Source organism: Vanderwaltozyma polyspora, genomic scaffold (genome assembly GCF_000150035.1).
Source record: "Vanderwaltozyma polyspora DSM 70294 KpolScaffold1040 genomic scaffold, whole genome shotgun sequence".
Lineage (NCBI taxonomy): Eukaryota > Fungi > Ascomycota > Saccharomycetes > Saccharomycetales > Saccharomycetaceae > Vanderwaltozyma > Vanderwaltozyma polyspora.
Window position 1 is genome coordinate 22,338 of NW_001834628.1, and position 26,352 is coordinate 48,689.

The 26,352-nt window shown below is 33.8% G+C and overlaps 10 protein-coding genes across 10 annotated transcripts in view; 5 read left to right on the forward strand and 5 right to left on the reverse strand.

The window, feature by feature from the left end:
• Positions 1-566: 566 nt before the first annotated feature.
• Positions 567-3,437, forward strand: ALA1 (alanine--tRNA ligase; the record flags this gene model as incomplete). The annotated part of the gene is made up of 1 exon (XM_001643602.1): positions 567-3,437. One exon carries the CDS (start codon positions 567-569, stop codon positions 3,435-3,437), a length of 2,871 nt encoding a protein of 956 aa, XP_001643652.1.
• An 818-nt stretch (positions 3,438-4,255) lies between these two features.
• Positions 4,256-4,597, forward strand: Kpol_1040p8 (uncharacterized protein; the record flags this gene model as incomplete). Its single annotated transcript, XM_001643603.1, has 1 exon — positions 4,256-4,597. One exon carries the CDS (start codon positions 4,256-4,258, stop codon positions 4,595-4,597), a length of 342 nt encoding a protein of 113 aa, XP_001643653.1.
• Positions 4,598-5,610: 1,013 nt separating this feature from the next.
• Positions 5,611-7,128, forward strand: FRT2 (Frt2p; the record flags this gene model as incomplete). The annotated part of the gene is made up of 1 exon (XM_001643604.1): positions 5,611-7,128. One exon carries the CDS (start codon positions 5,611-5,613, stop codon positions 7,126-7,128), a length of 1,518 nt encoding a protein of 505 aa, XP_001643654.1.
• Positions 7,129-7,477: 349 nt separating this feature from the next.
• DRS2 (aminophospholipid-translocating P4-type ATPase DRS2) lies at positions 7,478-11,545 on the reverse strand (the record flags this gene model as incomplete). Its single annotated transcript, XM_001643605.1, has 1 exon — positions 7,478-11,545. One exon carries the CDS (start codon positions 11,543-11,545, stop codon positions 7,478-7,480), a length of 4,068 nt encoding a protein of 1,355 aa, XP_001643655.1.
• A 1,271-nt stretch (positions 11,546-12,816) lies between these two features.
• On the forward strand, positions 12,817-15,135 carry Kpol_1040p11 (uncharacterized protein; the record flags this gene model as incomplete). The annotated part of the gene is made up of 1 exon (XM_001643606.1): positions 12,817-15,135. One exon carries the CDS (start codon positions 12,817-12,819, stop codon positions 15,133-15,135), a length of 2,319 nt encoding a protein of 772 aa, XP_001643656.1.
• A 240-nt stretch (positions 15,136-15,375) lies between these two features.
• On the reverse strand, positions 15,376-17,637 carry Kpol_1040p12 (dolichyl-phosphate-mannose-protein mannosyltransferase PMT2; the record flags this gene model as incomplete). Its single annotated transcript, XM_001643607.1, has 1 exon — positions 15,376-17,637. The coding sequence occupies one exon, from the start codon at positions 17,635-17,637 to the stop codon at positions 15,376-15,378; it is 2,262 nt and encodes a 753-aa protein (XP_001643657.1).
• Positions 17,638-18,090: 453 nt separating this feature from the next.
• On the reverse strand, positions 18,091-19,383 carry FUN26 (nucleoside transmembrane transporter FUN26; the record flags this gene model as incomplete). Its single annotated transcript, XM_001643608.1, has 1 exon — positions 18,091-19,383. The coding sequence occupies one exon, from the start codon at positions 19,381-19,383 to the stop codon at positions 18,091-18,093; it is 1,293 nt and encodes a 430-aa protein (XP_001643658.1).
• A 372-nt stretch (positions 19,384-19,755) lies between these two features.
• On the reverse strand, positions 19,756-22,110 carry Kpol_1040p14 (CCR4-NOT core exoribonuclease subunit CCR4; the record flags this gene model as incomplete). The annotated part of the gene is made up of 1 exon (XM_001643609.1): positions 19,756-22,110. One exon carries the CDS (start codon positions 22,108-22,110, stop codon positions 19,756-19,758), a length of 2,355 nt encoding a protein of 784 aa, XP_001643659.1.
• A 1,489-nt stretch (positions 22,111-23,599) lies between these two features.
• Positions 23,600-24,634, reverse strand: ATS1 (Ats1p; the record flags this gene model as incomplete). Its single annotated transcript, XM_001643610.1, has 1 exon — positions 23,600-24,634. The coding sequence occupies one exon, from the start codon at positions 24,632-24,634 to the stop codon at positions 23,600-23,602; it is 1,035 nt and encodes a 344-aa protein (XP_001643660.1).
• Positions 24,635-25,116: 482 nt separating this feature from the next.
• Positions 25,117-26,352, forward strand: part of FUN30 — a gene marked incomplete at both ends in the record, with an annotated part of 3,940 nt that continues 2,704 nt past the window's right edge. The window contains one exon of the mRNA XM_001643611.2: positions 25,117-25,851. Within this exon, the coding sequence (XP_001643661.1) occupies positions 25,117-25,851 (735 nt within the window).

Below are 26,352 nucleotides of genomic sequence, written 5' to 3' on the forward strand. Positions count from 1 at the left end.
TATAAATTAATCTCTCAGACATTCTAGCCACAAGATCATAGACAATTCATCAATTGAATGCAGCTTTAACAGTTCTTAAATATCCAAACCTTTAAATTCTTTTAAAGGTTTGGATATTTTCTGTAATCTGATACCTAGAGCCGTGTCCGAAACAACCATGGTATTACCTTTGTTGCATAGTCAAGTGTGCCGGACAGAAAAATTTTCCCAATTAGTTGTACGCAGTTTCTCTGAAATCACAGCATAAAAAAGTTGGATATTTTTTCGAAACTGAAATTTGACAGTTCGAACAAGAAAAGATGTAAAACTAGATGGGTCATCTCTAATTGAGTTTCGAACAATAGGAAACAGTTATTCTTTATAAAAAAGATTTGGTTATTGTAGTTTATGAATCTATTTCAAGTTGGAATTAATATTTAAATATTGTTTGTTTTAATCAAGTATCTTTTGGAATAGCCCACGGAGGAAATATTATCTTTGACAGAGGAAATATTATTTATTTTAGTGGTATATTCGATAGTTGTAGATATATATTCTATTAGAAAAAAAAAAAATTCCGTTGAGAGATGACTATTGGTGATACAGATAGATGGACAGCTGCTGTTGTTCGTAATACATTTTTGGATTATTTCAAGTCCAAGGAGCATAAGTTTGTTCGTTCTTCTCCTGTTGTTCCATTCGATGACCCAACTTTATTATTTGCTAATGCTGGTATGAACCAGTACAAACCAATTTTCCTAGGTACTGTTGATCCATCTTCTGAATTCTACACTTTAAAACGTGCTTACAACTCTCAGAAATGTATCAGAGCCGGTGGTAAGCATAACGATTTAGAGGATGTTGGTAGAGATTCTTACCATCATACATTTTTTGAAATGTTGGGTAATTGGTCATTTGGTGATTATTTCAAGAAGGAAGCTGTTGAATATTCTTGGGAATTGTTAACTCAAGTTTATTCCATTCCAGCCGATCGTTTATATGTCACTTATTTTGAAGGTGATGAAAAACAAGGTTTAGAACCAGATCATGAAGCTCGTGAATTGTGGAGATCTGTAGGTGTCCCAGATGACCATATCTTGCCAGGTAATGCTAAGGATAATTTCTGGGAAATGGGTGAACAAGGTCCATGTGGTCCATGTTCTGAAATTCATTATGATAGAATTGGTGGTAGAAATGCTGCTCATTTAGTTAACCAAGATGATCCAGATGTTTTAGAAGTATGGAATTTGGTCTTCATGCAATATAACAGAGAACAAGATCGTAGTTTGAAATCATTACCAGCTAAACATATCGATACTGGTATGGGTTTTGAAAGATTGGTCTCTGTTTTACAAGATGTTAGATCCAACTACGATACTGATGTCTTTCAACCATTATTTAAAGCCATTCAAGAAATCGCAAACGTTAGACCATATACTGGTAAATTCGGTGCTGAAGATGTTGATGGTATTGATACTGCCTATAGAGTTTTAGCCGACCACGTCCGTACTTTAACTTTCGCTTTAGCTGACGGTGGTGTTCCAAACAATGAAGGTAGAGGTTACGTTTTAAGACGTATCTTGAGAAGAGGTGCTCGTTACGCTCGTAAATATATGAATTACCCAATTGGTAACTTCTTCTCTCGTTTGATGCCAACTTTGATTGAACAAGTCAAAGATATATTCCCAGAAGTCGCCAAGGATCCTTCTTTTGTTGCTGAAATTTTGGATGAAGAAGAAGCATCTTTCTCTAAGACCTTAGATCGTGGTGAAAAGCTATTTGAAAAGTATGCCGCTGCTGCATCCCAAACCGAATCCAAGACCTTAGACGGTAAACAAGTTTGGAGATTATATGATACTTATGGTTTCCCAGTTGATTTGACCGAATTAATGGCTGAAGAACAAGGTTTGAAAATCGATGGCCCAGGTTTTGAAAAAGCTAAGCAAGAATCCTACGAAGCTTCAAAGAGAGGTGGTAAGAAGGACAATTCTGACTTATTAAAATTGAATGTCCACGAATTATCTCAATTGAACGAAGAGAAAATCGCTAAATCCGATGATTCTTCTAAATACGGTTTTGACAATGTCGATGGTACAATTTTGAAATTATATGATGGTGAACAATTTGTTGATGAAATTACTGAACCAGGTAAAAAATACGGTATTATATTGGACAATACCTGTTTCTATGCTGAACAAGGTGGTCAAGAATATGATACTGGTAAGATAATTATCGATGATGTTGCTGAATTTAACGTCGAAAATGTCCAATTATATAACGGTTATGTTTTCCACACTGGTTCTTTGGTCGAAGGTAAATTATCCGTTGGTGACAAGATCATCGCCGCTTACGATGAGTTACGTCGTCACCCAATCAAGAACAACCACACTGGTACTCACATCTTAAACTATGCTTTAAAAGAAACTTTAGGTAATGACGTTGACCAAAAGGGTTCCTTAGTTGCCCCAGAAAAGTTAAGATTCGATTTCTCCCACAAGAAGGCTTTATCCTTGGATGAATTACGTAATGTCGAAGAAGTCTGTAACCAACAAATTAAAGATAACATGGCCGTATACTATAAGGAAGTTCCATTAGATTTGGCTAAGACCATATCTTCTGTTCGTGCTGTCTTTGGTGAAACTTATCCAGATCCAGTTCGTGTTGTTTCCGTTGGTAAACCAATTGATGAAATCTTAGCTAACCCATCCAATGAAGAATGGAACAAATACTCTATTGAATTCTGTGGTGGTACCCATGTTTCCAAAACTGGTGATATCAAATATTTCATCATTTTGGAAGAAAGCGGTATTGCAAAGGGTATCAGAAGAATCGTTGCTGTTTCCGGTACTGATGCTTTTGAAGCTCAAAGAATCGCTAACGAATACGAATCTGAATTAGAAAGCACCGAAAAATTACCTTTCTCCCCATTAAAGGAAAAGAAATTAAAAGAATTAGGTGTCCAATTAGGTCAACTATCCATTTCTGTCATTAAGAAGAATGAATTGAAAGAAAAGTTCACTAAAATTGAAAAGTCAGTCAAAGATGAAGTTAAATCTAGAGCTAAATTAGAAACCAAACAAGTCTTGGATGAAGTCAAAGAACATTTCACCGAAAATACCGAATCGCTATTTTTAGTCAAACATATCGACATCCCACCAAATGCCAAGGCTATCACCGAAGCCATTGCCCATATTAAAACCAAAAACAAGGATAAGACTATCTATTTGTTAACAGGTAATGACCCAGAAGGCAGAGTTGCCCATGGTTGTTTCATTTCCGATGTCGCCATCAGTAAAGGTGTTGATGGTGCAGCTTTAGCTAAGAAAGTATCTGCTTCTATTGGTGGTAAAGCTGGTGGTAAAGGTAATGTTTTCCAAGGTATGGGTGACAAGCACATTGGTATCGAAGAAGCTGTCGCTGCAATTGAAGCCGAATTCAACCAATTTCTAACCATGTAATCTGACACAGAATAAATTCCTTCACCCCGTCCCCCCCACTCATCAAACAAATTAAAATAAAATAAAGTAGAATAAAATAAAATATAGAAAAATACAAGAAAGGAAAATATATCTCAGATTTGTTATAGTTTTTACTCGGATCCAACCTGCATAGTATCAAACGGTCGAATCGTATATATTAATAAATTATCTTCTTTTTTGTTTTTATCTCACTTTTTTTTCCCTGGTTATCTGTTATTTTATTATTTTTAAATTAATAAACCATCAACCTTCTATTGTGTAAATTAATACTATAATAATACATATGAATCTATAAACTCCAGACTGTCCCTCCTGTCATCAACCTTGATCCAACTTTGATCCATAACCTTAATATCGATTACTGACACATTCAGATCACGTGATAGTTCATCTTGTTTTTTCTTCTTCTCATGCTGAGGCTTAGTGTTACTCCTACGTACAAAACGATACTATTCCTATATATTCTAAAATTGGTTTTAATTTTTGATGTCATCATCATCATGAATCCAAATTAACATTCGAAGATGGGATTTAATATCAAAAGGAACTAAATAACTTTTTAAAGATAGAATCATATGAACTAGAGGGAGGTTTATAAAAGGTTTTACTCTTGTTGAAGTTATATTCTCAGAGACACTTTAGCAGATATCGAGTTTCTGGAGTTTAAAGAGAAAGTTTTGAACGTGAGCGTAATAGTTTAGCTTTCCAGTTGATTTTTTTTTTTTAACTTTAATTATTGTTAATTGAGAAGAAGTAAGTTTTTTTAATAGGATTGATCCATCTATAAATAAAGAAATATGTCATCCTCTGTTCCATATGATCCTTATGTTCCACCAGAAGAACAAGAAGTTCCAGAAGAGCCACAATCTAAAGTTGCAGCTCTAAGGGCTGAAATCGATGATACCGTTGGTATCATGAGGGATAATATCAATAAAGTAGCCGAACGTGGTGAGAGATTGACTTCTATTGAGGATAAAGCTGACAATTTAGCAGTTTCTGCACAAGGTTTCAAAAGAGGTGCCAATAGAGTTAGAAAGCAAATGTGGTGGAAAGATTTGAAGATGAGATTATGTCTAGTATTGGTAGTCATTATTCTGCTTGTGGTGATCATTGTCCCTATTGTTGTTCATTTCACATAGACTAGTGTCATAATAGAATCGTCATTGTCCATAAATTTTCAAGTTTAAATTTTTTTTATTTTCCCCTTTTCACTATTTTACGTTTTATGTGTTACTTCCCTTCCCTCCCCATTCTACTATGTTTAAGCTATTTTTAAAAACCCAATAAAAAGAAATTTGACGATTTAGTTGTGGTTGATCATTATGGCAGCAATATACCGTAATACTATCAATCATTATTCTCAAGCATATCTCTATCAAAAAAATATATATATTTAAAAGACAAACAAAAAAAAAGAAAAAAACTAAAACAAATCCAATTCCCTACTATTACAAACAGACTCTCAAAATATCATTGTATATATGTGGGAATAGATCTAAAACAAATAACAAGTTGCAATCAATTAATTTTAGCAATGAAAATATTATCTTTTATCATTCGGAATAATCTTTCACTTAATAATACATACTTATATTTATATATTTTATCATATCTATCATATACTGTATATTAAGTTTTACTAATAAAATATCGGAATATACTTATTATCACTGCATAGACCCAAAACTTCAAAGTATTAGTACAAATATCCATGAGTATTCATATTCATACTTGAAACCTCTGCAAAACTCAAATTTAAAGATTTTACCCTTTTAGTCCATATCGTATTACTAAGACAATTCCCGAAATTGCTAATAATGGGTAAAAAGCAATTTTATATAAAGAAAGAGAGACAAAGGATCTTAAGATCTTAATATCTACAGATCAAATCAGATGCCAATAAGAACATAGATATAGTGAACACTAACTTATTTGGTGATAATACAGTGGTGGTTTATATCAGTGTATGTTTATTGTCAAAGAGATCAAAGGAAAGACACATTACTGGAACTTATTATCCAAGAAGGTCTCGTAAAGGTCAGACCATAATACTTTTTGGGCATCGATAGGGCAAAAGTTGCTGCTTTTTAAATTTATAGTTTGCAAAGATTGAAATAAGTTCAGAACAACACATTTTCTGAAGAGGATAAGAATGCATGGAGGTCCATCAAGTTCAACTTTTAAATTTTCAAATGTTTCAGAGCATGACAATGGCATTAGTCTAATCAAGAAGCCAAATGCGTCATTTATGGGGCATACTAGCAAAACAATACCAATAATTACTGTAAGTGACGGAGATGAAGATTGCGACGCTGAAACTATTGTGTTGAGAACACAATCTGAATTAAGTTTGAAAAATTTGAATAATATTAAAAATTATGAGATTCCGACTAAGATTAACAGTTCTCCAAATATGAAATTACCCAAGACTTTACATTCTTCAAATGAAAAGGAACTCGATTTAACTTCGTCATCTAGTGGGACTTTTAGCGATTTTATGTTTCATAATGAAAAATCCAAGACACCACTAGAACATACAAATTCTTCAGGGTCTTCAAATTCAATAATTTCATCTAATGAAGATAAGGACAAATCTAAAAATCTAAATGCAGAACATTCTCCATTTACTAATGATAATGTTATAAACAGTGAAGAGCACCTAGTGCTCAAACCAAATTATAGAGGGAAGAGTAGTAGGTCAATGTCACATGCAGTAAATCATGATAGGAAAAGACTAGTTGATCAATTTTTGGATTCTGTAAATTGTAGTGGCGGTTTAGAAAGAACAAGAACAAATGATGAATTTAATACTATAAATCTTTCAAGAATCACTACATCTACATCCAATAATAGGGTAAATAATAAAGAAATTAGATTACAAAAATCATTCGAAAATTTCTTTTATAATGATTTGATAAGATCATCTCGTCACAAATCTTCAGGGTCTTTGAATTCTCCTGACCATTTATCTCATGGAGAAAAATATAGAGAACACTCTGAAGAATTGAGGTTACCACATGAAAGAACGAATAGCAATCAGCATGATGACATTGAAGACGTATCTGACTTATCTAAAGAATCAAGCAATCAACCTGAAGAAACTAATACAACACAAGATGATAAACTAACATCAGGTGTGGAATTAGCAATGTTCTGTAATGAATTATACTATTCACAATCTCATATACAAAAACAGTTGATTAAATATGAAACCATTTTAAGAAATACTTTCAAAGATTTACTAGTTAAAGAAGAATGCAATTTCAAGGAAGATTTGGAGTCATTCGATAGTCTATTAGATGATTTAAATGAAACGAAAAGTAAAATTATTGGAATTAAAGAAGTCGTATCAGGAAATTATTTGAAATTCCTTGAGACAAAGTTTGATAAAGAGAATGATGAATCATTTATTTCGAAGTTAACACAATCTGTTTCAGAAAGTGTAGAACAATTGGATTCTTTGGAAGAACGTTTGGATACATGTCGTGAAATTGTCACTGATCAAAAAAAACGTTTATCAAAAATGGAAAATATATTAGAAGTAAAGAAATCATTAAAGCAATCTAAGCAAAAGTCTAAAATTAATCATAAGTATTCATATATTGCATTAGATGTGGCAGCAGCAATTCTTCTTTTGATTGGTGCCTTCGCTATTATGGATTTGATTTAACTATTTAAACATCAATCGGTATTTGGGTATTTGGGTATTTGGTTTTCGCATTTTTCTTTTCTACTAATTTAAAAGGTCATATTTTAATATTTATACATCATATCAACAATTTTGCTAAATATATTATCTAATTTATACGTATCATTATATAAACATTATAGATTTACAACTAAACAAATTACTTATTTGATTTAGAGGAAAATATTGCATATTATACAAATAATATATATTTGAACCGAACGAAGGAGATTATTTGTCTAACACTTGATGAAAGTAATGCATATTATGTTTAGACACCTATATTTCTACAATTACATACATATATATTAGTGACACGATAATAAAACTATCAAATTTCGAATGAATCAGTTTTATGAATGTTTACATAATCTGAATTTTCATCATTAGTTGGATCTTCAAATGGATTATTAGTTAAACTATTAATACTCTCATGTTCTAACATAGTTTCTTGATTCTCATCCCTAAATGGATTCGCGGATGCATCATGTAGTTCACCATACATACCTCTGCGCTGCGTTGTATCATACATTCTAATAATTTTATCTTGACCACCTTCTTCACTTTGAGAAAAGGCAAACCCTCTTTGCTTTTTAATTCTTTGAACCTGTCTAACTTTGCGAATAGCATTTTGGAAATGCTGTACTTGTGGTCTATAATCCTTAATCTTATATTTTTGCATTTCTTGGACAACATGATATGCTTGAGGAATATACATCCTTCTATAATATTTCCATGCAAAATCTCTTAGTAAAGCAAAAATTGGAAGAACTAATAGCATTAACCAAAATGTAGCCGAACCATAAGTATGTGTTACGACTCCAAAATATTCTGTAGAAACATTTGCGTGTGGAAAAATTGAGGCATATATTGGGAAGAAAACCAACCAGAATATGAAAGATCCAGGTATAGCTAATAATGTAAACTTTGTCCATTGATTTGTTATCAAAGCAGCTTTACCCAAAACAATTAGAACACTTGTAGTATAAATAGATGTACCCCAGGTCCAATGATCAGCTACTTCACCATGATGATTTAAAGCAAAACCGTTACGGTAAAATAAGTATGAACCAACATATGTTACTGCTGAATGGTAAAATCCATTAGCAACCCATCCCCAGAAAATAGGAACAGAGAAAAATTGACCTTTTTGCCCCAATTTATATAATTGAGGGTATTTTTCCAATAAACGACTGCTAATGAATTGATCAAAAACACCAATCACAAATGGAGGAAGAACAGTAAAAAATAAGTTATAGAAAGTAAGCGTCCATGATTCAATAATTGATTGACCAGAAAATGCATTTGAGAAAACATACCAAAATTGTGCCATGTATAATGCAATGTTCTTGTAAAAAGAATATAAGATAGCAACAGAAATTCTTTGATATGACCATGAACCATGTACTAATAATAATTTTTTTAAGTATTTGAATTGGCCAATGGCAAAATCTGCTGAACGAGAAGCTTGCATACCTTCCATACCACTGATACCAACACCGACATGTGCGGCTTGAATCATACTAACATCATTTGCACCATCTCCAATTGCCAACAGTAAAGACGACGTTTTACGTTTAACCATTTTAACAACCAATGCTTTTTGTAAGGGAGACACACGGCAACAGATAACAGCCTTACATAGAGTACCTATTTTTAAAAGATAGTCCTCTAAATCTGGTTCAAGGGCATACCCCAATGATTTACCATCAATAACCATAGCCAATGTACTTAAATCTTGAGCTGAAAGTTGGTGGTCATCAATAGCTGCAATTTTCTCCAACAAGTTTTTTCTTGTATCCTCTTTACTGTTCTCATTGATAACCAATAGATTCATATCTTCACTTAACAAACTACAACTCATACCAATATTAATAGCAGTTTCTTGTCTATCACCAGTTAAAACCCAAATTCTTATACCAGCTTCTTGTAAAGTATGAATTGTTTCTGGAACATCTTCTTGTAATTTATCTTCAATTGCAGTGGCACCAATCAAAATCAAATTCTTTTCAATTAATTCAGCAGCTTCATCCAACTTGGTTGATCTATCGTCAAGGGTAGTTGCAGCAGAATTATATATTTCACTCCATTCTTCATATTCTTCATTAGAAATATCTCTCATTCCCAAACATAAAGTTCTTAAACCTTCTGATGCGTAATCTTCTAGATGGCGCATAGTAGCATCAACAAATTCATTATCATCCGGATCAAGCCTTTCTAAGATTACAGTATCAGCACCTTTACAAAATAATTTAATTGATCCATCCGGAAGTTTAAAAATTGCACTCATTCTCTTTCTTGTTGAATTGAACTCACAAATGTTCAATAACTGATATTCTTTCTCTTCCCCACTGTCTTCAATTAAAACTCTTACAGAATTAGGTTTACGAACAATAAATTTGTATCCTAAATCAGCAGCACCTTGAACAAGAGCACCTTCATCTGGGGATGCTGCTTGATATTTAATTGATCCATCACTTTGAAATTCAGGAATAACAGTATGACATGTGGCCAATAACGTTAAAAAATAATTGATAACATTTGAATCTTCATAAGTTTTACTATGCAATCTTGAATTTAATTCATCGAAACTTCTATATCCAATTTCAATACCATCTTCCATTGTAGCAGCTTTATCCTCTGGAATTTTTTCAATGTAACAACTTCCAGCGATTGAGCATGACTTGAATTCCATGATGTTTCTTGTCAACGTACCGGTTTTATCACTAAAGACATATTCAATTTGACCTAATTCTTCAACAAGAGAAGAAGTACGAACAACAGTTGGTGTATCGGTAGTTTCATAATATAGATCCAAATCTGAACTTATCATGTAGGCTTGATAGTACTTAATTAATTCTACAGTGACGAACATAGAGATAGGGACCAAATTCGAATACAGAATCCAATAAGTTAAAATATCTTTGAAAAACAAACCCACCCTACTAGTACCTTCCAGATATAAATAAGATAGTTCATTACCCTTGCTAGCTAGCATTATAACATTACCAAATGATGATATTAAAGCTAAACCAATTAAAAGACCAAACAATGCCAAAATTTGTAAATTTATCACTCTTTCCACGGCTGTTCTTTTGATTGGTGTTGCAGTTGCATTACGCATTAACTTGGTTTCATGACCAGTAAATATAACAATACCAAATATCCAAGCAGTATTTCTTAAAGTGGCACCTCTTAATATCATTTGTTCTGGAGACAGTGGAATCTCTTGGCCATTAAGAGTCATAGTACCTTCATAAGTATATAAACTAGAATTTGGTTGTTCTGAAAGAACTTTTCCTCTTAATTGACTTAGCTGACTTGATTTAATATATTTTGATGTTTCTATTCTTGATTGTTTAATTTTTAAGTTTGTTTCACCATCAAGATTAGCAGTTTCGATGTAACACAAACCTTCTGGTTCTGAAGAAGATAACACAATCAAATCAGCAGGAACTGCCTCCTCTGATTTCACTTTAACTATATCACCAACTTGAATATCAACCCATCTCTTAATAACAAAATCAGCTTCAATTTCTGAAAACACCTCTACTCTAGAATAATTCAATTCTTTATCCGAGTTAGCTCTCTTGATATCTTCAACAGATTCTTTAATGGCTGAAACTATCAAAACAACCACCAGTGTACCTATTGTTGTATATCTGTTTGTTGGACTAACATTCGGTACCTGCTGAATAATGGAAGTGAATAAAAAGAATAAATTTGCATATTTTGAAAATTCTTGGAATAAAAATTTTGGTAAGAACGTACCTGCATTATATTTTGTAGTAGAAATATGGTTATTACGATAACCCAATGAATTATTGGCAGTTTTATCATTAAGATGGATTAATCTAGGTTCATCGGGATTATTTAAGTTGCTACCCCCTTTCCTTAATATGTAACGATTGAAAAGCATTTTCATATCAAATTGGTTTCTAGACTTATCATAAACATCTCCTAAATCTTCATCATTTGAAACTTTATTATAATTTGACATTTCAAATTCACCAAATCTATTACCACGAGTTCTATCAGCATCTCTTCCAAGTCCCTTTCTAACACGATTAAAAGCTCTAGTAAAAATATTAGGAGTACGACCTACTTGATGCAATTGCGGATTGTGATTTTCTACTCCATCAAACCTATTCAACTCAAAAGAACCATCATCCTCACTATCATTGATAAATGGATTCCTTCTAACATCGCTTTCAATATTATCATCTCTTTCTAAATCAATCGTCTCTTGAAACAAAGAATTATTATTCCCATCAGCATCACGAAGCTGGAACCTATCTGAATGTGAATTGTGGGCTCCACCATTAGTATCACCTTCAATCGAATCTAAGTCGAATAGAGTCGAATCAGGCGTCCCTTGATGACGGTTATTGTCATTCATCTTGAAATATCAAAAGATCTTGACCGTTTTATCCCAAAAAAAAACCTTTCACAGATAATATGCCAAACAAGAAATTATATTCGACTGTATGTACCCTCTTTCAACCATCAGAAATAGATTTCAATGACCTTTAATTCGAAATATCTTAAAGATTTGGCTTACTTTTTATCTTACTTGTCAGATTATTTGACGATTTGAATTAAGAAGGCTTAAAAAATATTATACACACGTGATACGCTCGTGATAGTTTCCAATGTTGTAGAAATGGTATAAAAAGGAAGGACACTTCAAATTTAAAAGGATCTTCTTTAATGTTAACTTTACAGATAGCCGCCAATACAGAAATGATGAGTTATCCTTTATAAAATTTATTAATAGGATGGTATTGAGTATTTGAGAATTGATGATGAAACGTGATTTAGAGATCAATGGTTTATGTTTTCTTTTGCAGGTCCTGGATTTGGTTCTCTGTCACTGATTACAAATGACTACAGTTAGCACATATATGAGTAAATATTCCATATTACTGGTAAAGAATATCTCCTAAGGTATTGCAGTATTTTACAAAAGGTGTTGGTAAAGAGATAATTCAGGTTTTGAAGAAGTTATAATTGCTTTTTGAATTAGTTTTCTAATGCTCGTGCTATTGGGTAAATGAAGATACTGTTTTATTCATAGAAATATACATTTCTGAAGATCAATCGAGCTTTATCAATATTGTTGGATAGAAATTGAACATGTTATGAGGATTTTAGGTACGTCGACAAAAAGATGATTGGCACAATCTAGAGCTTATGTACGATGTCACGTGGCATTTGTTATTTTCTTATCGTTTCTTTTTGTTAAGACTAGTTGCAACGAAGAGATGGAGCCAAACTGGCAACGATAGTATCAGTTTAATCAAGACGAGATAAAAAAAAAAAAGAACAACAAAATAAAAATGGCTAGCAATTTTTCTACTGTCAAAATGTATTGGTCACCTGAATATTTTCGCATCAAAAGGCTGATATTTTTCTTTTTAGTTTCTGACCTTAAATTGAAATGTATCAATATACTAGGTGAAGAGTCATGAAGTTTTCATGCACGTAATGGATGTTTTATTTCCTACTAATATAAATATAAATATAGACTAGTGAGTTCTTATTTGGCTAATGTTTAGAATTGCTGTTTTCGATATTCAAGAAGATCCATCTAATTAAATACACCGATAATTATACAGCAACAAAACTAGCAAAAGTTCAATTCATTAAGATAACATTCATGTTGATATAATGTCATTTGCTAAACTACTGCCGAAAGCAAACAACAAAGGATTGGGTTCTGGCCGTAGATCAGAGAATAAGAACAATAACAAACATCCAATTCAATTAATATTAGATATCGAAACCCCACCATGTGTTTTATTTGGTAGTACTACGAGTTCGACAGGTGCACTGTTGGGTGGTCTATTGACTTTGATAGTAAACGATGATCACAAACAAAAGAGTAATGTTAAAAATAACTCGCCTCCAATTAGCAGTGATATTAAGTTGAATGGAAAATACAATGGAAGTAATAATGATAGATCATCTTCACCTACAAAGGCTGCAAAAAAGAAAGGTTCCATTGTTAATAGATTAACATTTTCAAGAAGTAATTCACCAGTACCTTCGAATACTGAAAATAAACCGCAAGATAAAACAACAACTTCGAATTATGAAAGTATAACTATAAAATCTGTTGAATTACAATTTATTCAAAATATCCATTATGAAAAACCTTTTGTACAAGGCCCTACAGCAATTCAAACATGTAAAGATTGTTCAAATAAGACTGTCGTTTTGAAAAAATGGGACATCGAGAATAAAGAAACAACAATGAATGCTGGTTCTCATGCTTTTCCATTTTCATATTTAATTCCTGGTGATACACCAGCGACGGCGTCATTGGGATCTAAGTCTAATACTACAATAAAATATGAACTTGTTGCTAATGTTAGATACATAAATGCAAATCATGATTCGAAAACTTCATTAAACTTATCAAATATTAGTCTAAGTTTACCCGTAATGTTAACTAGGAGTTTAACAAAAGGCCCTGATCGAAACTCATTGAGAGTATTTCCACCTACAAAACTCACAGCTTCAGCTGTTCTTCCAAATGTTATATATCCAAAATCCACATTCCCTCTTGAAATGAAATTTGAAGGAATATCAACTTCAACAAATAGATGGAGAATGAGAAAATTATCATGGAGAATTGAAGAAACTACTAAAATAAGAAATAACGTCTGTAAACATCATGTTACAGAAATGAAGAAGGTGGAAAAGGAAATTAAAATAAAAGAGATTGAAAGGGCAAAAAGACAAAATAACCCTATAAAAAGATATGGTGAACCAACTCCTGTAGTAACAGTTTCGATTGGTAAAAATTCAGCAACCAAAGAAATTAAGGAACAGTTCCCTCAAAGAATTGCTGCCAATGAACCTTCATCAACAGTTGTAGACAATGCTGACCAAGATGAAGAAAATGAAACTCCTGATACTTTCATACATCCTAGTGATGATGCTTTGAGACAAGAGGTTCAGATGCAAAGACAACGTGTGAAAGAAGAACAAGAGAAACAAGAGAAACAAAATGAATCATCTATCTTCACAGAAGAGGTTAGAATAATCAGTGAAAGTAACATAAAAAGTGGATGGAAAACAGATTTTGATAATGAAGGTAAAATTGAAATAGTTACTGATATAGATTGTACCGCATTAAATTCTGGTGTTTCGAATCCATTAACTCATGCCTCGACATTAAACCCATTGCATAGCAATAAAAAGAATACAACAAATGTTTCATGTACTATTCAAGCTCCTCAATTAGGTATATATGTCAGCCATATTTTAGCTGTTGAAATTGTCGTAGCAGAAGAAGGTTTACAATACGCAAATGGTACACCTCTAAGCAAAAGCAATTCTCCATTGGTTGATAAGTCCATTACTGATAGTGATCAAAGGTTAGCAGAATTATCACCAATGCTAGCGAATAGAAATTCGGGTAGACGTAAGCCAATATCTGAACCATTGTCTAAAATCAATTCGAGATCAAGTGCATTTTCTAGTGAAGAATCAAAAGCCCTATATAATAATAGAATTATAGGTGTTCCAACTGGGGCTGCAAGGGTACTTAGAATGCAATTTAGATTAAATTTAACGGAGAGATCTGGTTTAGGTATTTCATGGGATGAAGAAGTTCCACCTATTTATCAAAATATCAATTTTATATCACCACCTAGTTATGACCGTCTTACTGAAAATTCATCTGACATGGCTCCTGTATATATTGAAAATGATGGCTATCCTGCTAGAGGAGATGAAGTTGAATTGGCTAGGGAATTAGTTGTTACGCCATCAACCAATCTAGACGAGACACCGGTACAAAAATCAGAAACTCCCAAATCATTAAGTTCTAATGAACTTCAAATGCCCGAATTGGATTCTGTAATAAGCATAGAAGGAAGTGTACCTAATTTTAATAATCCATTAACGCCAAGAGTCACCAGAGATATACGACTGGCAAATGTGTCAGAATTAGTTGATACAGATCGTATTACTCAGTAATAATTTCCGTAGCTAATACAAAAAAAAGTTCTAAGATTTTCCTCTAGTTAAGATTTTAGTAAATGTACAGATAATATAATTTATAATTACCATTTAATGTTAATTAGTATTATTTATTCTCCATCTTCCTCTTTATAATATTCGAAGTTTTTATTCAGGTCGTTGTAGTGATATTTATTATAAACTTAGAATAAATTATGTAATCGTTAGTATGTGTATAAATTACTTAAATAAAATCTATTATTTTTCAGAGATGTCCCAACCTGGCAACCATGCCAAGTATGAGTAATTCTTGTTAGGACCATCCATACCGAAAGTAATTGGAGAGAAGTACCAGAAACAAGCAATTACGGCAGTGATGTATGTAGCAAAGATACCAATTCTAATCATCCTACCAGTCTTAGTTTTAGTTAATAATTGAGTTCCGGCTTCAAAAAAGTAAACTAAAACAATTAACGCAAAATATAAAGCTGGCAAATAATGATGAACATACGTAACTCTAGCCATAATTACAAATGGACAGAAATGTAAACCCCAACCAAACATTGGATAAACACCTGCCATCAAGAATAAATTGACTTTATCGGAGTTTTGATAATCATTATATTGTCTTTGCCATCTTAATACTAAGATAATTACCAAAACCATAAATCCTAGTACAGCTGCAGTGGAAGCCCAAGTCGAGGCTGGTGTACCCATTAGATAGTATTTAACATTATCATCGTGCCAACCGTTTAATCTTAAACCAGTGTTTAATGTAGGCCATTGCCAAGCAGAGGAGGCCAATCTATCTAATTTGTCTGGATCTGTGACCAAGGCATTATTGGTAGACATCATAGCTAGATTCAAATAAACAAAGTCCTTCAAAAATCCATTACCTGGAAATTTGTAATCTTCACCAATAGTTGGTAATTTTTCATTTACGTGAAGCTCAATATTCCACCAAGTTCTCTTGTCACGCTTGAAAGGATTCTTCAAACAAATAACTTCACTTTGAGAAAAACCCCATTCTGGTAGTCTGTTACTGGATTGGGCCAAATAACAACCCAAAACGGCGTGCTTCAAACGGAATGATGTGGTCAAAGGATGAAGCTTTGATTTGTCTTCGCTACCTTTTTGGTCGACGACTTCAACAATCCAATTATCTTTGTTGTCACCGGTATTGTGGTCACCATATCCAGAAACTTCCCATTGAGTTGAAGAAACTGGAGCGGCAACCTGGTGAGAATGTAAATTCTTATTGGTATTCTTGTGGACAAGTCTATAAGTTTCGCCATCTAAAATGTATTCAATATCAGTTTCGTTTGCATTGTACAATGGCAATTGTCTAATCCTATGGAAAATCCAATCGTTGTTAGCGTCTTGGTGGCCATAACCAGTGACTTGTTGTTGCTTAGAGCCTGCAGGATAACCTTGGACGTGAGAATGTAATAAAGCACCTCCCAAAGCTTGATTTCTGATGGAAACAGTGGATGAACCTAAAGCAACATCACGAGGACCTTGACCTAATGTATTACCAATTAAATTGGCTTGAAATAATGAAGGCATAACAGCATCATTTTTACCAGAATGGGTTAATAAAGAGAAATGGATCTTAAAACAGATCATGAAGACAGCAATTGGTACCATAATCAAACAGATAATTCTTGCTAACCAATGGCCTGAGTAAGTTTTCCATGACATCTTTTTATCACCCAAGAAGATCCATAGATCTACAACAGTGTAAATACCGACTAAAGTGATAATGAATAGACCGACCATCTTGACAGAAATTGTACAACCCAAACTTAAACCTGTAAAAAACATCCAGCTCCACCATCCGCAACTGAAAGGTTTATTCCTTTGATTATGGAACTTGATGAAACAAAAGAAAGAAGCAACAGTGAAAAACAGCAACATCGAATCTAATAAGATCATTCTACCCAAGGTAGAATAAGAATTTTCAAAAAGAACCAAAACAGTGAATAACCATACGGAAGGCAAAGATAGTTTCAAAGCCTTGGCAGTGTAGTAAGCCAATGGAACACACAATGCAGAGAAAGTAGCATTGAATAGTCTCATTTTAACGAAATCAATATAATCAGGATATTCGTGGCCAGATGGAAAATCCCAAGAACCATTGTAGCCAGCGATATAACCAGAAAGACCAACCAACATCTTACCCAAAGGTGGATGAACATCATGATAAAACTCGTGTCTCAAATAGAAAGAACCAAACTTACCAAAATGAGCTTCATCCCAAACAACATGATTGTTAGCACCAATTTTATACATTCTAGTAAAGAATGCAACGGCTGTAAATATAATTGGCATCAAAATAGCCTCCAAACGATATAAAGGACCCTTGCACGCGGAATCCTCATCAGCATTGGCAGATTTAGCCTTAGACAAATCCTCTTTCTCGTTAATCAATTCATTGATAGAATCATTTTCGTTCTTTCTCTTAGTAACCTCTTGCAACGATTCTTTCTCGCTGTTCTGAAACCCAGTAGTAACAGCCATTATCTTCAGAGAGTATCTATCCCAACCGACTACGACTATCTTAAATCACAATACTACTCAATTGGACCATCAATTGATAATATATTTCGAAAAATATTGTTACCAATACCTGATACTTCTTATATAGACCTGGTCTCAAACTTAAGTACCTGTAACAAGTTGCCAAATTTTTTAAATTTGACGTGTTCAACTTAAATCAATATCGTAGCACATGATATTGATTTGTATCACGTGACAGGTGATGGTAACCATATAACATAATGGAGAGTAGTAGTCGTCAGCAGCAGGTATGATAAGATCTTTTAGTTAACTGGTACCTCTAATTGAAGTCATTGGCCAAGGCATATCTGACATATTGGTATTGAAGTTGATTAATCACATTTATAGTGGATCGTACTCGCATTTTCAAACAATAGAATTGTTTGAAAGGAATTGACAGGAGGATGCGATGGTTCACACGGTTTGTTTCATTTTACTAATTATGAAAACGAAAACATAACTTAACAGACTTCCAGCGGCTAGCCCTACAGAGACAAACACGTTGGAAAACCCACCTGCTGCTTCTCTTTCGACATCTGAATCTAATGCTCCAGGAATCTTCATAAAACTCATAGAGATTACTTGTCCACTCGTTAGACCAAATATGAATTGTAACATGATGTATGATATATCTTGAAGTATTGGAGATCTCTTGGGGATTCTCAGAAATAGGAAAAACAATGGCAACAACGCTATTCTTGACAATGAATATACAAACGTCTTGTATGCTGTAAAGCTGTCATTACGGAAGAATGGCAATTCTGCTATAAATCTTCCACATAGATCACCAACATTCCAGACTGTGAATATTAATGGAATATACTGTTTGTCACTCAATGGAATACCTCTTGCTACAATAGTGGATGCAAATACTGCAAAGACCATAGTGACTGAAAATGTAACAAATATCGAAAGAACTAGATATTTCAACTTTGAATATAGTAGTTCTGTTGGAACAAAAATCTTATTATCAGAAAGGGACTCTGATTCCGTAAAGCTAGTAGGGGTATCTTTCAAAACTCTATCGCTGTTATTGGATCTAAACAGGTATATGCAAATTAGTGATACCAACGAAGTAGACAAAAAATATAAAATTATACCAATCAAAGATCCCTTATTATCTGGTTTATCTGAAAATGTGATTAGGAACAATACTATAGATGGCAACACACCAGCAATTGCTTGTCCCAATACAACTGCCTGACTGTATTCTGAGCCATATACATTGGCAATTGCAAGTATACCATTCTGAGTTAGGGCAGTACCAATTGCACTAATGACAACAAGAAACATAATCCAAATAAAGTTTAAACTTTGTGGAAACAAAGAATGAACAAATGTAACTGCAACTAACAAACTGAATACTAATATCTCTAATATCAACCCTCTAACAACACGTTGAGAATAAGCCATTTGTCTTTTGGATAACCATAAATTAAACAGTAGAGATGTGACTGTTGAAACAGACATCATAGAACTTGTAAAAATATTAGCCCATATAGAAGTACCATGGAATATATCATTTTGGAAGTATTCAGATGCACTTAAGATACAATTCCAAGGCCATAATAGCCCCATGCCAATACATAGAAAGGTGAAATAATTAGGTTCACAAACCTTAAAAAAAAAAGTAGTACCTTCTAAATCAGGAATTTCATCATTTGCAGTACTATTTCTCGTAGATGACACCAATGTGTCCTCATCCATCTTTACTGAATATTTTCCTATTGGCCTATAGTCTACCTTTTATCGATATAATTCAGTCCAACATATTTAAGCTTTATTATTAGATGATCTTTATAGAAGTTAAAATTTCAATTAAGGCGGTGTTAAATAATTTAAGAGTCAGATATGGAAAAGCATTGTTATAGAAGAGGTGGATATGAAATGGTTTAATTGTTTTAAGATATTGATTAAAATATATAACATGAAAATAAAAAGGTACGTAAAATGTTGTAGTATCTTATATGCTAAGAGATAAGATACAAAAATGATACTATAAGAGCCCCCCAAAAGTAAAAACTGAAATAAAGTTCATATACTGCCAAATATAAAATACAAATTCGTTAAAATTTAAATTTAGATTTTTCTACTGCCACCCCCACCTTTAGTGAACTCGTATCTTGCTAATAATGGGATATGATCACTTGGAAATTTATCGTTAGGGAAACCAATGAATTTAGAAACATAATCTTTGTCTACTGGACCTAGTACTCCACGGACACGTAAAGCATGGGTGGAATACCAAATATAATCGATGACATCAGTGAATGATGGGGTGAAATTAGTGAATGGTAGCTCACCGATGCAATCATAACTTGATCGTAGGGCTAAATTATGCGCAAAATTCTTTTGAGACATATAACCATAGAATCTATTTTCAATGTCTTTATGAACTTGAACATGACCGGTACTTAACAATTCGTAAACTGCAGAATCCAGATGAGAGTTCAAATCACCACAAATGATTACAGGACATTTCCTTATTTCTTGTTTAGAACTTGCATTATTATTATCCTTTAATAATTCTTCTAAATGATCTAATAATATACCAACTTGGAAAGTTTTAACATCATTAAACTGAGGATCCCAATGCAAATGTGTGGTTACTACCCAAACCGATTCTCCACTCTTAATGTGTTCCAATTTCATATATAAAGCAACGTTATCTTTATTCATTGCACGATTCAAATAATCTTCTGTACGTTGGAACTTCTTGTGCTTCATCCAAACACCACTGAAGTCTACCGAATCTTTATAGAGTACATTGAATTCGGATTCTTTATAGAATATACAACAACCATCGACTTTTTTAGAATCCTTTGTTTGCATTGTCTTAGCTCTTGTTTTAGCATAGAAAGTACCAGCATACCCGTTTTTCTGTAGTAGTGGTAACCAAAATTCTTCATATGATTTGGATTCGACTTCTTGTAAACAAATCACATCACTCTTAAATGACAAAATTTGATCCTTTAATTTTTCACGTCTATAATCCCAACTCAAGGCCCAAGAAGGAGTGTAACGATACATTTTTGGAGTTGCATAATGTTGACATAAAGTATTATAGGACAATACAGTGAATGATTTCTTTTGTAGTTCTGGATTTAAATGTTCGTTTGAAACTTCTACATTTTCATAACCATCTTGTATATCACCATCTGTATTAATCTCTATAAATTGTCTATCCTTTTCTAATGGGATTTCGGGTCTATTATCTCTTAAGTAGAAAATCAAGCCTGTTACTGATTTTTCTGCCAAAATTTTCAATAATTTTTTATCTAATGGATTACCTTCAATACCTAAAAATTGTAAGTTCGATAAATTTCCAAATTCCCAAGGTAAAGTTTTGATTAAGTTATCGAATAGATATAAATATTTCAATTGATAACAAAACCCTAATTCTGTTGGCAATTCCGTTAATTTATTATGAGAAAGATCTAGTACCCTGATATTATTCAATTTTTTAATTTCCTTTGGTAAAGAAGTTAAATTGTTACCATTTAAGTATAATCTGGTTAAGAATTTGTAATCGAAGATTCTATTGTTGACATTAAATATTTTCAGATTCGACAGATCAATGGCATGCCATAATTGGTCGTTGAATTTAACTTCGTCAGGAGTAATAATTCTATTTTGTTGTTCGACTTCGTCATCCTCGTCTATATTATACTGGGATAGTTTTTTATGTTGTAGTAATAGAGATGTGGTTGTTGGAGTAGATGATAATTGATTTAATTCTGTCTTTGGAGTGGTTGGAGTAGAAATGGTGCTATTTGTTGAATTTGTATTATTTTGTTGGCCCTGTTGTTGAGAAGAGGAGTTTTTAATATCGTTTGAAAGGTCATTACTATTTGGAGTGTCGGAAGCCATTTCCATTAACAATTGTTTTGTTTTATCTACTAACGACATGGATGCTTCGTTTAATTGAGGATTACCATTTCCATTATTATTATTAGAGTTCATACCGTTACCGTTGTTATTTGCTACGTGGTTACCGCCATTTTGAGAAGGTTGTTTTTGAGTAACCAAATATTTTTTCATTGCATTTTGTCTTGCATATACGTTTGGTTGGCCCAAAGTCTGCATTGAGATAGAGATTAATTGTAATTGCAATTTCCAAATTGGGTTACTCAACAAGGAAGGGTCCTCTAAATGTGGGTGAAACAACGGGTTATTAATATTTTCATCTGGAGGCAGGCTTTGTACGTTTGTATTGTTATTGTTGTTGTTGTTATTGTTGTTGTTATTATTGTTGTTGTTGTTGCTGTTATTTAGTTGTTGCAACAACTGAATAGAGTAGTCGTTGCCACCAGCGCTCATCAAACCTGGAGGGGTATGTAACTGAGCGCCCATGGCATTTGGAGTGACAGTCCTCTGTGGTCCAGCAGGTTGGCTAGATAATGAAGGGTACCCTAAAACCGAAGGATTATTCATATATGGCTAGAAATAAATGTACAATAAAGATTTTCGATCCAAAATGGGGGGAAAACAAAATGTGAAAAAAAAAATTAGGGAAGAGAAAAGAAGATAAAAAATGAAGAATTTATAATTTCAAAAATCTTTCCACAGCTAGCATTCAATACCTATGGGTCCTTTATTTTATTAATATTAATATTATTATTACTAATCTGTCAAAATACGAAATAAAAGTGACGTCTCTGGATTAGAAATTCAATTCAAATTCTCACGGTGTTTGTTCTGGAATCGACGAAACCCAGGAATTTGAAATGAGAAAATGTACTTGAACTGAAAATTCCACAAACGCTAGAATCTCGATCTAACAAAGGGGCAGGGTGGGGATGGAATGAAAAGTATTAGGTTTTTACTAAACCAGTGGATTCGATTCAATTCGATATATGCTAACTATTGATCACTGGGAATAAACCTGCTAATCAAAAAACAAAATAACACGATTGATAGAGGCGTTGTTGTTGCTAGCAGCAATAGAAAGATGAATAATCTACCACAAAGAAGCTAAAACTTGTACTTGTACTTGTACTTGTATTTGAACCTGTGCAATTAGAAAACCAAAATGTACACACACACTCTTGTTTTGTTTTATTTAATTTAATTTAATTTAATTTAATTTAAATTTTTTTTGGGCCTTGGAGCAGCAGAGAGATTTCAAATATACGAAACCGATGTTTTTTCCGTTGAGTTAAGGATTCCAAACCTAAATTGAAATAAAATGAAATAAAAAAAAAGAAAATAAAGTATTGTTACCGCAGTGGGGTTTAGGTCTTGTGTATGTAGCACCGAGGGAATATTACAGCGTCTGTCTGTTATTGTGACAATGGTGTCAGCGCTTATGAGTTCTTTTTTAGTTAGTTGTTCACTTTAGATTACAAAACTGTTTTGACCTTTTTAACAACAACAACAACAATAACAAAACTGTTTCTTGCATGTTCAAAAAGTTCAATTTGTATTTTTTTTTGTGTTTTTGTGTTTTTGTGTTTTCAAGTTTTTAGTTTTTTTTGAAATTTCTTTTTTTCGAAGGTTTTTGTGGTTGTGCCTTTTCCCACAGAGAGAGACACACGCCCAGCAGAAAAAACTTTCGGTGACTGGCGGGCGACGGAGGTGAGGGCGAGGGCGAAGAGATGGGAAAATGAAAGAAAAAGCGCCGTCTGGAGTGATTGGTGTCTGTGTCTGTGTCTGTGTCTGTGTCTGTCTACCAACCATGCATACTATACCTACTATACTCATTAGAGTGGTTATACACCATACCCACTCCTTCTTTCTATCTATTTATTAAAGACCAATTGCTATCGCAGTCTGTCGTATCTCTTGAACTCTTCTTTTCCCCTTCCCTTTCCCTTTTCTAGGTCTCACGTGCAGGAAAGGACGGGTAATCGTCAACTAAACTATAAAAGTGACACACATAAACAACATCTTTGGGTCCTCCCCCCATGGCGGCCCCACTGGCTCAACCAACTGTCTCTTCATTTTCATGTTCTACAATCCACGTCGTAGCATACCCTCCATATAAATCAGTCTCACCCCGAGGTTCATACAACTTACTGAATTCACTCGTATTACCACCATTCAACTCACCACAATTACCATGCTCCCCCCATCCCCAACTAATCACTTTCCCATCTTCTAACATACCAACTCCATGTTCACTTCCAGTACTGAACCTCTTCAGCTCTGTACTCCCAGATCTCGACAACTGTTTGTACTTGTCATTGCCAAATGAAATCATACGTCCATTTTGAATCAGATGGATTGATGTCCACATACTACCAATACACTCTACTCTTTCGCCCAACCATCTCTCTTTGACAAACCCAGAAGGCAACTTACCTCTCATATCTATGATTTCTCTCTTGCTGTCCACCACTACAATGAAATCTTTCCCCATCGAAACTTCAGCTACTGTGCTATCCTGAGCCTGAGCATTCGTATTGTCAAATTCTAGAAGCAATCTAGGCGACGACACTTTCCTTGATTTAGGTTCTAATAACTGTTCCTTGGTATTGGCCCCCCATCCATAGACTTTGCACTCTTCATCGTTGTATAGCATTAGAACACAGTTGTTCAGAGACCCAAACAGTTTACCCTGGTATCCTTGAGGAATCTGATAAACCAACGACAATTGCTGGCTACTACGTATATCCGGGCCCAGCCCTAATTCTCCTTTTAAACCTTCACCACAACTGTAAACACCATTGAATGAATCTATGATAACGGTGAATTCCCAGCCACATACAATATCTTTAACTATCATTCCATTCTTGTCAAACACTTTTTGCCAACTCTTTACAAGGCTATCACCTCCAAAACCAAGCTGACCCTTGCTATTATCACCGCATCCTAAAACACTACCATCGTCAAGCAACACAACACTATGATTACCACCACAACTTACCTTGGTAACTTTACTCTCATGGCAATCTAAACTCAATTCAGGTTCATTAATATCTTCAAAATGATCTAGGCCTAAGTTGACCCATACCATTGGAACCTAAAACAAATACGCGAGAAACCATCTTAAACATATATCTGAAACAATAATCACTCCCTTCACTTTCGATTGTTTGTCTTATTGTTGTATCTGTAATCACCATCATCATCATCATCATCAGGGCTCTTTTAACTTAACCTTATCTCATCTCATCTCATCTCATCGCGATATCTTTCTTCATAGCACTAGTTGAATATTTTGATGTTGAAAAATTATATGAGAATAATAAATAACAGTACTGGATTAAAGCTTCTGATTAAAGGTTATTAAAACGTTCAAACATTCTACAGAGCTGTCGATAGTATCTGTTACTACTAATTAAGGTATAGGTTGTGTTTGTCTGTGTTTTTTCCATTTTTTGGTACTGGTTCTCTGTTCAGGTTGAGGTTAATATTTTAATATATATATATTGATTCGATTGCAGAATAGTTGGAAAAGATTTAAGAAACAAGAACAGAAAAACTATATTTCAAGGTATGATGAAAGATGAAGAGGTTCAGATACCTGAATCTTCTTCTCCTGCTGGACACCAGATGTTGAGTTCTTCTCCGTTGAAACAAGGACAAGAGTCCGGTAGTAATGGTAATAGTAGTGGTAATACAACTACTTCTTCCTTAAGGGAACGTTTTACTTTTAAACAGGTTGATGTTTCGAAATTGAGTTCAAGTAATGTTAATTCCACAGAAGATGATTTGGCGATTCTTTCAGAAGAATTCAACGATTTTTCTCCCACTCTGGTTCAAGCTGTCTTCAAGTCAAATTCTTTTAATATCGAATTATCTAGACAAAGATTGAATAAGATTAGAACTCAGAGGACTAGTTGGTCTTGGACAAGTGGTAAGAAACCAGAAACTACTAAAGATAGATTGAATTCTATTTCGAGTTCATCCAATGCAAAATCGATTTCTGCTGCTGCTACTTCAAAGATCACTTTGGACAAGCAAAAGAGTTCGATCTTTGATAGATACTCTAGTGTTATGAACCATTCGTCTAAACGCAATATGATGACAGATATTGTCGTAGATGAGGAATCGTTAAGTAAACTAATTAAAAGTGATTCTGCCAAGAGTGGTAAGCGAAGAAGATTGGTAAGAGGTGATCATTTAGAAGAGGTCAAAAAGTCTAAAACAACTCAATTAGATGTAGCAAAAGATAAGCTATTTAAAAAGAAGAAGGAAACGCTGATGGACGATGAAGAAGAAGGGATGTAAATGAAATGTCGGATGATGAGATATGAACGGTGAAGAATATGAAGAACGTACTCCAAAATTAACATGGAGGATCAAATTTAACTTTTTACCAAAGTGCAAAACCCATTTATATGCTGGATTGGCAAAAATTTCATGGAAAAGGAAAAATATTCTTTCAGAAAACGTTTAAAAATTAAGGATTTCCTTAAGGGATTTCACCTGAACTAAAAGGAAAAAGGCTTCAAAACTCAAAGAAGTCTCGGTGATACTCCAAAGGAAAGCGAGATTATGATAAATACTTCTCCACCGGTTAGAGTTCCAACCTTATAAAGGGCCCCATGGTTCCCTTACCACAAGAAAAGGGGCGGGTCAAGTCGAATAGGGATAACGGGCCTAAACAGCACAAAATGGTGAAATCAGGGGAAAACCCTGGCCCCGCGCTTAAAAGCCAAGTGGGAGGGGGGGACAGCCTTTAGTGGTGAAAGATAGGAGCAATAAGACGACGTGTATGAAAGGAGGAGG